Source organism: Dermacentor silvarum, chromosome 5 (genome assembly GCF_013339745.2).
Source record: "Dermacentor silvarum isolate Dsil-2018 chromosome 5, BIME_Dsil_1.4, whole genome shotgun sequence".
NCBI classification, from domain to species: Eukaryota; Metazoa; Arthropoda; class Arachnida; order Ixodida; family Ixodidae; genus Dermacentor; species Dermacentor silvarum.
This window is the reverse complement of record NC_051158.1, coordinates 14,337,923-14,351,382: the sequence shown is the minus strand read 5'-3', so window position 1 is coordinate 14,351,382 and position 13,460 is coordinate 14,337,923. Positions and strand designations below refer to the sequence as shown.

The window sequence follows — 13,460 nt, the reverse complement described above, 5'->3', positions numbered from 1 at the left end:
TTATTACATCAATATGACAATCACATGACGTTATATTACATGAATACATGTGCCACACGTCGCGCACATGTAAACGGTGGTGCTGGTGCGCTGGGAGGTGAACGCAGCGCTCACGTTGCTATGCGTTGAAAACGGCAAATGTGACGTTGACAGAGCACTTCCTCAACTAAGGTACGGTCAAGAAGGGTGCCATGACGGGCACGTCGGTATTCGGTTAATTTCGTTGCAAGGGCGAAGCAGTAAACCAGGACAGACACGAGGGGCCCTACATGTCTATGGGATGGACAGGGAAATTCTCGAAATGCGCATGGTAATGTACGTCCTCGTCGTCATCGTCATCAGCCTATATTTATGTCCACTGCAGGACGGAGGCCTCTCCCTGCTATCTCCCATTACCCCTGTCTTGCGCTAGCTGATTCCAACTTGCGCCTGCAAATTTCCAAACTTCATCGCCCCACCTAGTTTTCCGTTGCAGCCCAATCGGCAGAAGATGTCGCCGCTGTCGATGCTCACCCGCAGCTCCGACAGCATAGAGAGCTTGCTCTACAAGCGCTTCTGCCCGAAGGCCATGACCCCCTCCCTCCTGGGCTTCCACGCCGGGAACGCGTGGCACTCCGCCGTCTACGCACCGGCACGGATGTGCCAGCCACAGCACACGACTTGCTATGGCCTATCCTCACTGCGAATAATCTCCCTTGCTGGGCTGCAGAGCTCAGTCGTCACACTCGATGACTGGATCCTTCCAAGAGGGACCCCTCAACACCGCAAAGCTAGATATGACAGCTTGCTCATCTACCTTACAAGAAGGAAAACCATTAACCTAATCTTGGCACCTCACCGGAAAAACCACTCGGGTTGCATTTTAATGCATGTACAATTTACTTTATTTAATAATCGTCTCTCTCTCTCTGCCGTCCTCGACTGCGCCCCCCCCCCCCTTTTTTTTTCTATCCATTCTGTAACTCTAATGGTCCACCGGTTATCCATCCTACGCATTACATGGGCTGCCCAGCTCCATTTCTCCCTCTTAATGTCAACTATAATATCGGCTATCCCCGTTTTCTCTCTCATCCACACCGCTCTCTTCCTGTCTCTTAAAGTTAAGCCTAACATTTTTCGTTCCATCGCTCTTCGTGCGGCCCTTAACTTGTTCTCGAGCTTCTTTGTTAACCTCCAAGTTTCTGCCCGATATGGTAGCAACGGTAGAATGCAATGATTGCACACTTTTCTTTTCAACGACAGTGGTAAGCTCCCAGTAAGGATTTGGCAATGCTTCCAGTATGCACTCCAACCCAATTTTATTCTTCTGTAAATTTATTTCTCGTGATCGGGGTCCCCTGTGAGTAACTGACCTAGATAAACGTACTACTTTACAGACTCTAGAGGCTGACTGGCGATCCTGAATTCTTGTTCCCTTGCAAAAAAATTAAATATGGGGTTTTACGTGCTAAAACCACAATCTGATTATGAGGCACGCCGTAGTGGGGGACTCCGGAAATTTGGACCACCTGGGGTTCTTTAACGTGCACCTAAATCTAAGTACACGGGTGTTTTCGCATTTGCTCGCAAAGGAAGAATTTTCGTCGAACAATGTTCACATATACATATAAACAGCAAAGTAATCGCGCATATGGAGCAAGAAAGGAAAAAAAAAAAACAGGAGATAAAAAAAGAAAGAAAACACACGATAGTGATAGTTAATCGTAAGCAAACATAAAATATTGTTCGAATGCCAAACGAACACTTGTGTAAATAATAGGTAAACGCAAATCCCTTATCACGCATACATGTCCGATTTACCTGATATGGAAGGCCGCTGCTAATCCTCGCCTCAACTGGTTACCAGTTTTGAAAACTATTTCTGTTTGAAACGAGATAGTACGGATCCCTTCTGCAATGATATGCCAGATCTGATAGCCCAGATTATTTGAGTGACGCCTGATGCCAACATCAGATGATGATAATGACGATGATCGATGTGGCCTTTCTTTTGGTATCCGTGACTGATCTAACCTAGTGGAGATCAGTGGTATCGTGCGGTCTACGGAGAGATAAGGCCGGGATCTGACCTCCAAGTTACAGAAAAAGAAAAGAAAAAAAAAACATTCTGTAGAGAGAGAGAAAAAACAAACAAACAAAAGAAAACCAGGATGTTAATTGTAGTGGCCGTTTTGCCCGTTTTCTGGGCCACTTCGTGTGCCCCATCAGTGTTCGAGTCGCCGCATCATATCCTCAACGACTTAGAGATTGACTCCAACCAAATAAGGGAATTTATTAACCCGACGTTTCGGAGCCAATTCGGCCCCTTCTTCAGGGGATATTCTTCGGAGGTGGCGGTGTGCCGCTTTTAAAAGGTCCATCGTAAGAAGCAGAGGAAGGGGGCGAGAGCGTAAGGTGGGGAGACACTTGACAGGGCACCTGTTCTTTACAGGTGCGCTGTCAAGAACAGCAAACCACATCCGGCAAATCCGGCAAACCACAAGGCATCGGTCGCAAATTCTTTATTAAAAAGAGCCGAAACTCATTGCACATTGGAATCAAATCAAAAGAAAGAAAGGAGAACGGTTCTCAACGAACATAAAAGGAATGGCTATACAACGGAATTCATTCAAAAAACCACCCGACAAAAAAAAAAAAAAAAAAAAAAAACTACGAGACCTCCAACCGTTTCCTTCCCCTCGAGCACAGAAACGCGTGTCCATCCCATACGTCAAAGGTACCAGCGAAGCTCTCAGCCGAATATTAAAAAAAGAAGGCCTAAAAGTCGCGCACAAACCGATGAACACGTTGAATATCCTCATTTCTAAACCAAAAGACCGTCCACCAAAAGAAAAAGCTCAAGGCGTCGTATATAAAATCATCTGTGCCGACTGTCCGGCGTCGTACATTGGGGAAACCAAAAATCTAAAAGAATCAGACAACACGAATATGACGTCAGAAAATTCAACCGAATATGCAGCGCCGTCGCCGAACATTCCGAAGACACCGACCACAAGATTTCTTTCCAAGAAACCCAAATCCTTCAAACAGAGACCAACAGGCGAAAAAGGCTACTACTGGAGTCATGGCATACTCAGAATACGGCGGGTAATGTAAACCGCGTGAAGGGCATCCTTCCTTCTTTGTATATCCATGGCCTTGCAGACGCGACGAAAGGGAGAAAGGGCGCCCCGCTCTAGGTCGCCAACACTAAAACATCTCGTTCCCCCGCCACCTATCACCTCTTTCGTCTGTCAAGAACAGGTGCCCTGTCAAGTGTCTCCCCACGTTACGCTCTCTCCCCCTTCCTCTTCTTTCTTACGATGGACCTTTTAAAAGCGGCACACCGCCACCTCCGAAGAATACCCCCTGAAGAAGGAGCCGAATTGGTTCCGAAACGTCGGGCTAGTAAATTTCCTTATTTGGTAAGGGAGTCAATCTCTAAGTCTTAATCAATTTTTTCCAACCAGACGGGTAATTCTGTTGCAATGTTTACGCATCATATCCTCAACGACTTTCCAGTAGGGCAGCTCGCCACGTTTGTGAAGCCCACCACCAGTCGGGCTTTTAGTTTATGAGGAGTCCGGCCTTGCCCTGCGCCTGGGCGAAATAATCGTCGCTTACGATGTCCTCTGATTTTGCGTAGCTCCAATTCACGAAAGCAGCGACAATTAAATCGGCCGGCATAAAAAAACTACGCTCCAGTTTTCTCGTCTGCTTCGTCGTTGAAGTCTGTCATCGGCTTCTGGGAAGACAAACGGGCGCCGGAAAACGACGCGGACGCCATTTTGCTTTTGCGAGATGCGCGTAAAAGGTGCGACGACCGCCATTTCGGCACCGTCGCAAAGATAGTGACTCGAAAACATTGTGTATCTCTTCAATTTGCATCCTACGGTAAATGAAGCGCTTCTTTAGATCTGTATTTCATGATAGCAAAATGCGCGCGATATGTGGCACTACTTTCTGCAGCGGCGTCACACGGGCACTTCGGTCTCAAAGATGCACCAAGGAAAGCGTCCACGCGAGTCAGTTCTCAGTTGTGAGGAGAGGAGCAAGGGTCGCGTGCGCCCAAGCAGTTTTTGTTCGTGTCACGTGTGACTCCTTGAGCGTCGCCACTTCGTGGACCGCCGTCGGGTGAGTTGTTGCCCAATATTTATTTATTTATTTATTTGTTTGTTTGTTAATAATACTGCAGTCTTGTTGCCAAGATCTTTACCGGGTGGATACGTATTTGGAAGCACAATAAGCATATATAAGATGGAATTACAAATATTCATTTAAAAAAGAAAGAAATTGAGAGTGATGAGATCAATTTACGTGAGCAACAACAACAAAAAAGCATGGTTAATTTAAGTCTTATTAGAATAATCACAGGGATTATTGTTTTACAATGTCGTCAGAATGGTGACAATCCTAGCAAACTAAGGAATAGTTGCAACAATTATTTCTTTGAAGAAAGGGTGTTACGGACCGGAAGTACCGTTTCCGTGTGGTATAACCAGTAGAATAAGTGAGAATATGTTATGCGTCGATTCCGTAATGACCACTGATTAGTTGAAACAGAAGTTTAAGCGGGCATTTACGGTTTCTTTGTACTACAGACGGCAGTACACTTAGTCCAAGGAGCTGGGCGATGGATGTGTGTTTGTAAGAGTTATAAATGAAACTAACGGCCTTTCATTAAACATTTTATAGTTTACTAATGTCACTCTTTGTAAATGGATATTGTATTTTATATGTCACTCTTTGCAAGGGATTTTGTATTTTTTAATTTTAACTCGCGCGGCACGAGGTTCCTTGTTCGGGTCCAGACGGCGGCGACCGCATATCGACGAAGGCAGAACACAAAACTTCTCGCGTACAGTTTAGAAGGGGATCGGAGTTTGGGACGTCCCATTTACTGTGGAGAATGGTAGCGCGAAGCAAAGCAACACCGGAGGGGAGACAAAACAAAGGCGAGCTCTCGTCTTGTCTCCTTCCAGTGTTCCATTCTCGACAGTTAATCGAGTACAGTGCTTTCTTTGGATGTCCAATGAACATCCCTGGTAGGTCAAAATTAAACCGCAGCACTTATTTTAGGGCCTTTCTTATAGCCCTCAAATTAACGTCGGTTACTTCGTGCCGAAATATGTAGAAAAAAATAAATTCTCGATCTGACGGGCCACGATCTGATTATGAGGCAAGCCGTATAGTGTGGGGCGCCGGTTGAAATTTTGACTACCTGCAGGGTTCTTTAACGCGCAACTAGTGCACTGTACCTGGGTGTTTTATTGCGATAGCAATTATATGGACACACCAAAGCGGATTTCTGCCGTCGCCGTGAGGTTCCGTATGACGTCAACGGCGATGAAATTGTCGCCGTGCGCCGTATGCTGTTGCGAGTGAAAGGGCGCGAGGCACGCGCACTTTCACGGGGAGCGAACGCACGGCGGAAGGCACACGCGCGTTCTGCGCCATGCTCCCTGAAGGGCTGCACAAATACGCATCTCTTTCCTCCTTAACAATCACCATTTATAAAGAGCAAACGCGACTTCCGTCGCGCGAAAGGCCGCGGGGGGACGGGAGGGAGCGTTGCTGGTGCTGCTCCCGTCCCTCACCAGCGTTGCTGGTGATGTCGAAGTTTGTACAGCTGATAAAACTACTATCCTTACTTCGTATAGCTCTCGGCTAATTTGCTATTGCAATTGATGCTTCGCCTTTCGGGTGAAACTGTTTGACACGCGCGTCTTCCATAGACGCCGGCCGCGCGCTATCAGCGTGGCTGTAGAACGACAACGCAAGCAGCAGACGAAACCTAACGCTCTGCTCAAACGGCGTCGTAGCGAAGCGTGCGTTGCCGATGTGAGCGTTGTACGCAGGCGTTTCACACGCGCCTTGTCGTGGTCATCGAGTCTCCCTTCACGTCGGTCTGCCTACACCGCATCACGTACAGCTTCTTACTTACTAAGCTCATGTATTATACTACAATTCATATTGCTACCAAAGCCGCTCACCTTACTTCGTATGACATTGCTTTGTGTTGCCCTTAGGGCTAAGCAGTGAATGCGTTTTTCCGAGTGTGAAAGAAGCCCGCGAATACACGCAGAATTGCCGCGCGGCTGGCCGCTCAAGGCACTTTGCATGCATTTGCGAGCTTCTTTCACGCTCGGAAAAACACTTCTATGCACCACGTATTGAGCAACAGAAAGCTGTATCGGTAGTTTTTCAATGTTGCTCTACAACTTTCTCATTGACACTTTGATAATTACGACAGTACTTCGCGAGTTAGATAATTAATTGCAATTAGCCTAATTAAGTGTCAGTAACGAAAAAATTACTGGCGGCAACTCCACTGTACTGGAAACAATACACACTAGGTCTGCTTCGCGTAATGCCGTTCTTTTTTAAAATCGTGCTGCGTGATAGCTGGGACACCATGTATGTATGTATGTATGTATGTATGTATGTATGTATGTATGTATGTATGTATGTATGTATAAAATGAGAAGCAAAACTTCGTGGTCATCTTTGGCTCATTTACCCAACAGTTTCGGTCGGTGGACCGACCTTTTTCAAGGGATAGAAGAAATTCTCGCAACAGCCTTTTTATATCTTCAGGCAGAGAAAGAAGGCGCCAAAAAGAGAGAGGAGAGAGAGAAAACAGAAAATAAAAAAACATGAGGGAGAGAGCCGATGGCCAGAGAGGTTACTTGGTGGTAACGGGGTTCTGCATGACGCGTTCCTGTCATCATTGGCAGTGGGCAGGTCTTTGATGCGGTCCCCGTTACACCCGCTTTTGCCAGATCGACAACGTGCCTGGTGCATTGCCGTCAAATGTGGCAGTAGACATGTCATTGACACGGTCGCTGTTAAGCGTGTTTGACAGAGATGATTGACGAGCACGCCTGTCATTCTGAGCTCTCAAGCAACGGCACGGTAACCGTAAGAATTTCAAGCGCCTTGGACTTCATAATTAAGGGCATAGTTCCGACCATTCCATCTGACATTCAGGACATCAACCAATTTCTTCGCACAATAACTGGACTCGAGATCTCAAAAGAAAGCTTCCTGGTGACAATGGATGTAGTATCCCTATGCACAAACATACCAAAACCAGATGACATTGACGCAACAGTCAACGCTTACATGAAGGCAAACACGCCTGTAAGTCTAGACGAGGACCCTCTGTCAACGCTACTTCGGTTAGTACTAGGATACAATAACTTCGAATTTGACGAGAAATACTTCCTCCAGATAAGCCGAACGGCAATGGACACGAAGATGGCTCCTAATTATGCGAATATTTTTATCGCATCACTTGAAGAACCTTTTCTTGCTGCCAGACGTTTGAAGCCGCTCATCTATACAAAAGGTTCTTAGACGACATATTCTTTATTTGGCACCACGACGAAGAAAGTCTCCTTATATTTGTAGCAGATTTTAATTCAGTTCATCTGTCCATCTCTTTCACTTACAGCTATTATGTCACGGTACAAATTAAAAATTAAATTATGGGGTTTTACGTGCCAAAACCAGTTCTGATTATGAGGCACGCCGTAGTGGGGGACTCCGGAAATTTGGACCACCTGGGGTTCTTTAACGTGCACCTAAATCTAAGTACACACAAATTAAAGATAATCGCATATTCACAACCTTATATAAGAAGCCAATAGACCGCCACCAATACCTTCATTTCAAAAGTTGCCATCCACAACATTGCAGGAAGGCCATCCTGTATTCACAGGCCCACCGATACCGCCGCATCTGCTCTGACGAGAAAGACTTCCAATGTCACGCAAAGGAGCTCAGAACGGCCCTGGTGGCGAGGCACTACCCGGAGCGTCTTATTGATGATGCTATACGTCGAGCACAAGCCTTAGACAGAAATGAAATTTTGACGGGCTCAAAGCCCCTGCCATACTAAAAACCAAACCAACCTTTATCCTCACCTACTCGTCTACATTACCGCACGTGAACAACATCCTAGCCAAACACTTTAATATTATTCAACTGAGCACACGCTTGTCTTCAATTTGTCTTCGCTTGTCTTCAACTGAGCACACGCTTAGCCGGGGAAGGAAACTAAGAGATATCCTCGTCAGAGCTAGAACAACCACGGTTCAAAACATAGAATCAGGCTGCAGACCTTGTGGTAAACCACGCTGCAAGGTCTGCAAGCACATGACTTCAACCTGTCTTGCTAAGGCTACTTCCTCTGATTTCATATTCAAAATTAAGGGACCTCTAAATTGTGACAGCCACAATGCGACCTACATGCTACATTGTGAAGTCTGCGACCAACAGTATATAGGCCAGACTGGAACCGCCTTCAGACTCCCTCTAAATCACCACAGAGCTCACACCCGCGCACTACCACATCTCCCATTTTCAAAACATATTAGTCTGCCTGAGCATTTATTTGACAAAATACGTGTCACTCTTCTCCAGGCAGGCTTCCGCTCTTCTCGTGAACGGGAACAAAGAGTCCTATTTTATCCACAAATTTAGAACAATCACGTGCGGCATAAATGAACACATGGGAAACCTCTCGTTTCTTTGTCCATAAGTTAAATTAGCTAAATAAGAACTGAATCCCGGCATAGGCAAGCCGAACACGTGTGTAGTGTTGACAGAATGCCCACTATTCCAGTGGGGGAGCGGACCGAACCACCCACATTATTGTGCCTTGCTTTTTTTTATTTCATGCTTATTGCACCACGTGTTAATATTTGTAGTTTATTTCTTCCTCTTTCGTGTTTCTTCTGTTTTTCCCTTTTCTTTATCTGGCACGACCAGGTCTTGGTGTCTGTCCTTTTTTTTTTTTTTGCACGTTCAGCTCAATACGGCAGGCGTGCCCGTCAATCATGTATGTCAATTTCAAGCATGTCACACTGCATGGGTAGTGCGACATGCTTGAAAACGCTTAGAATATGGCAGTTCGATTTGTAATGCGAAATTATACTAAATAGCTTAGCATGCTTGAGAGTAAGAGTACTTGAGCTGAAATGGAAAGACCGAAGCAAATGGCTTTAATATTTTTTCCCACAGCATATGCTATTCATAATTCTAAAACAGGTATAGATAGAGAAGCGTACATTATACCACCATCACATATATCGCAAAGAGGAGGCCATAGTTTAAAATTTATGAATTGTCTCTTAGAGTTGACGCGCTGCGTTATTCGTTTCAGTTTCTTCTTTGGACCATATGAGAATGGAATGCTCTTTGCCGCCTGTAAATGTTTACATAATGCGCAATGAGGATTTACTTCGCGCATTGTGCGCTATATTTGAGTGTGAATTATATTCTGCTACATAGGATGTATAACCCCTGCTGTAATGACACTATAGGCGAAGCAGGCACTAAATATATAAATTCATTATTTCATTGTATAATAAGAGAATAAGTTAACCGGTGGGAATGGTTCTCGTAAAATTAACGGAGCCCGTAGTGGCGTCCGATATCGTTAACGTTATCGAAATTCTCTCTAATGTCATTATGCATGTAATATCCCACTGATACTACTTGTGAACGGTCGGAAGGGCAATTGTGTACATATCACAAGAGGGAACCGCGAAATCAGTGTTTTCATATTTTTTTTGCACCTTATAAAGTGGTTAACTGTATTAACGCTCTCTGTATGAAAAGACAGTGTGGAGTAACGCGTTTATGTCAATTTCCTTGGCTTGCCGACAACTGTGTAAATTCTCAAATAAGGTATTGGTGGGGCCGACAGACTTTGCGCAGTTATAATACGCGAACAATTTCCCTATTAGTCCAATGCGTTGTTTCATTTTCAGGTTCCCCTGCGCTTGTAACAGCGACCTCATTTGGACTCTAAAACGCAAACTTGGAGCTATGTCATGCTCAGAAACCGGATGCGGCATCAATTACGCGTCGCGTTTTCATGTAATTACGCGTAAAGGCCGTTCGTTGCTATTCTATCGCGTTTCAGTTTTTAAGCACTGTACACGTGTTAGCAAAAGTAAACTGACCACAGGGTCACGGAGAAAACGAAATTTCTTCGTATTAACACGCATAAGCTGAAATTGACGAGTGTACCGGAAAGTTCGCAATTCCAAGTCCTAAATTTCAAGTTCTATTCACAGGCAGAGGATAAAATCAGCTTTATCGCGCAATCTGTGGTCCGCATATTTTCGCTCACGGGTGTACATCATGCAGAGTGTTCGTCATAAGCATGCTGTCGTCTCGAATGTCTAGATAGCCTGTGCGGGGAATTTGCCGCATCTGCTTTATTTCGACGTGTATAATCATCGACAACCTTTGGTGACTCTATATTGCAGACGCCGGCCACAGTCGGCTGTGAAGCGAGCAAGGCCCAAGCCAGCCACGATGACTTCCACAGTCGGGGCCACCATACAAAGGGTGTTCGGCTTCGGCACCGCCCTGGACCGGATCGCCACCGCCTTTGTGAACGCCTTCCCTTCGACGAGGATGTGCTGCGCCTGCGGAATGGTGCCTTCCACGTTGGTCATCCTGTCCTGCCACCACCCGCTCTGCCGACCCTGCTACGACGAGCACGAGCAGAAATACGGACACTGTTGCCCCGTGGACAAGCAGCCCTACAGAGAAGAAGACCTCACGTGGATGGACTTCAGCAGCGCCGAGCTAATGGCTCGCAGAGTGCTCTGCTGGAACACGCCCAACGGGTGCGGTTTCGAAGGCGAAGCGGCCGACATGGTGGACCACTTCCAAAACGACTGCCGGTTCCACGCCACGACCTGTCAGCGCTGCGGCATCACCTTCCGGCAGCGGCATATGGCTGAACACAGGCACTCAGGTTGCCTGCCGCAGCGTTCACGCCAAGAACCGCCTAGAACAGCTTGCGCGGTCACCGTGCAGTTGGAAGAACCACTCAAACTGATCGCCGAACATATCGGGTCCTTGCTGGAAAGCCTCGAAGTTCTCCAGGACCACCTCTGCCGCGACGGATGCAGTTCTGTCGTGTACAGACTCTCTCAAATGGACAATACCCTCCTTCGCATCGAATGGAGCCTCAACGATGAAGGCCAGAGCGAAGAGTCGCACCCGAGCTGGGGCTTTGTTCGCACCCACGTGGGAGACATTGAGAGGCGCGCCGGAGTCCAGACTAGGGCTATACTGGCTCAACACCGGGCCGCACTCTCCTCGCAGATTAGGACCGCCCTGGATGAAAGCCAACGCACCGCAGCGGCCGTTTTAAAACGCGAGTGCAACGCGGCCGCGGAAACGTTCGCCCAACAGAGGACGAGGGCACAAGACGCGCAGGCCGCCTCGAGCTCGCGAAGCCGTCTACTCTGCGAAGTCAGCCGCAAGATCGACTTGTTTCAAGAGACACTCTCCAAGAAGGAAACGGTGTCCGGAAAGGACTTGGCCAGGTCCATGCAACTGCTGGCCGTCACGTCGCTCGCTGCCACCAACGACGTGACCAACGTCTCGTCGCCTCTCGAGTGGACCGCATCCGTCGACGTGACCACGTGGTCTGTCCGTACTTTCACTCTGCCCGGTCCGTCCGGTTATTTCTACGGATATCTGGCCGGCTTTCTGTTGAGCTTTGACTTGAACAATGCTGAGTTCACTCCTTGCGTGCTGCGAGGCTTGTACGATGACTTCCTGACGTGGCCCGCGACTCTGGGCTTCAGCATTGAACTTATCCACCCCGCCGACCCCGCTAAGAACATCTCACGGTGTCATCAAACCAAGTGGAAGAAAGCCTGCAAGTGCTCGGCCTTTCCAAACATCGTTCTAGAAGGGTCCGGCATAAGCATAGATTCCTCGACGTTGCAAGACGGTGGCTACATCGCCAACGGCAAGCTCCGCTTGCGATTTAACCTCACCCGTTAGAAGGCTGGTTTTTCTCCGCGACTCCATAGCTTTATACCACCAGCCTTTCGTTTCTGAAGCACGCATTTATTTTCTGGTTGAACGTGTTCTGTGAACACAATGACAATAACAACGCTAAATCCCATTAGACTAGTAAAATATTCATTGAAAAGAAAAATCCACATATTTTTGTTAATTTTGCTGTAACAGTATGATTATTAGGACGAAAAATAAAGACTAAAGTTGCTTTTTTTTTGTCCATTGTGTGCCCGAACCCGGCGTTGGCACGTGAGTGTGACGACCCGCGGGTTTCAATTGTCTTTTTTTTTCGTATTTGCGCTGTTGTAGCTCGGTAAATGCTCTTATACCTTGCGAAGTTTTATATTCGGGTTTTCTGAATGCAATGTAGAGTATCTTTACCGACAGAAGAAATTATCTAGGTACGAGTAGGTGCCGTTAAAGTTCATGATGTCACGGCACGCTAAAGTGAGAACTTGAATGCGGCCCCGCGCCACTTCTCATTTTCCCGCCTTCTCTAGCTCACCAATGTTCTTCTGGCGGTCAACTTAGGGGCAATTTACTAAAAGAGTTCGAATGACCGCAATATTCTTCTACAGAACGTGTGTAGCTATCGCCTAGGTGGTGAAGCTTATTCCGTGCTTGTGACCTACTTGAGTGATCGCCCGCAATGTGTCACGGTTTATTTATTAGTATTACCCTCAGGGCCAGAGGCATTACAGAGGAGAGTGGGACATACGAAAAAAAAAAGAGAGAGATACAATATAGGCTTTGTTTTCTTAAACAATGTTAGTTGAAAAGACGAGAAGCAAGCGGGAACAACAAAAATTCAAGAAACGTAATTAGATACTTGGTTAGTTGCACAGTAATTAACATGTGTTTAAAACATAATGAAACTGGGAATAGTAAACAGTGGACATGACTGATTCCGGAATATGGTTCCAGTCCTGTCAGGTGCGGGTTATAAATTATTGATAACCCGTTTGCGTTAAGCACGACATTATTCCCACCTTTTGTGCATTATTGAAATGAGGGGAAACGTATGATGCCGGAAGAATAAGGTGCAGGGCGGGACTGTAGTACATTTAGTGGAAGAGGCGGGTAAACTTGCGGCAACAGACGAGTGGCGGAAGCTGTAAAGACTCTTTCATTAAAGTGATACTGGCAGTACGACTGTAGTTTCCGAGAATAAAGCGGACACAGTTATTTTGGACTAGCTCGAGGGCGGAGGTTAATATATCAGTGCTTGGGTCCCAGATGGAAGCGGCATATTCGAGTTAGCTTCGGACTAGAGTTTTGTAAAGTAGAAACTTTAAAGAAACATGAAGAGATTAAAAGTTTCGCCGGAGGTAACCTAACAAGCGGTTAGCATTGCTAATTAGTTTGCTAATATGACGAGACCAAGTAAGAGAGGGAGTTATGTGAACACCTAGGGCGTTACGGATTCGAGAGCGGAGTTCTCTAGCAAGTAGGAAATGGGGTAAGAAGTTGCGCGGGAGACAAGTAATTTAGTTGTGTTGAGTTGCATCAACCAGACTTTACACCAGTTAGATATAGAGTTGATTAAGTTCTGAAGGATCATAACATCATTTTGGTCAGTAATTTCCCGGAAGACTACACAAATATTGGTGAATAAGTGAATGTTAGAGGTCACGGCAAGT

General features: G+C 46.4%; 1 protein-coding gene across 1 annotated transcript; it reads left to right on the top strand.

Annotated features, from left to right (window-relative positions):
• Nucleotides 1–4,033: 4,033 nt before the first annotated feature.
• LOC119452766 (uncharacterized) lies at nt 4,034–11,802 on the top strand. The gene is made up of 2 exons (XM_037714714.2): nt 4,034–4,113; nt 10,263–11,802. The coding sequence occupies exon 2, from the start codon at nt 10,312–10,314 to the stop codon at nt 11,800–11,802; it is 1,491 nt and encodes a 496-aa protein (XP_037570642.1). The 5' UTR covers nt 4,034–4,113; nt 10,263–10,311.
• Nucleotides 11,803–13,460: the final 1,658 nt, after the last annotated feature.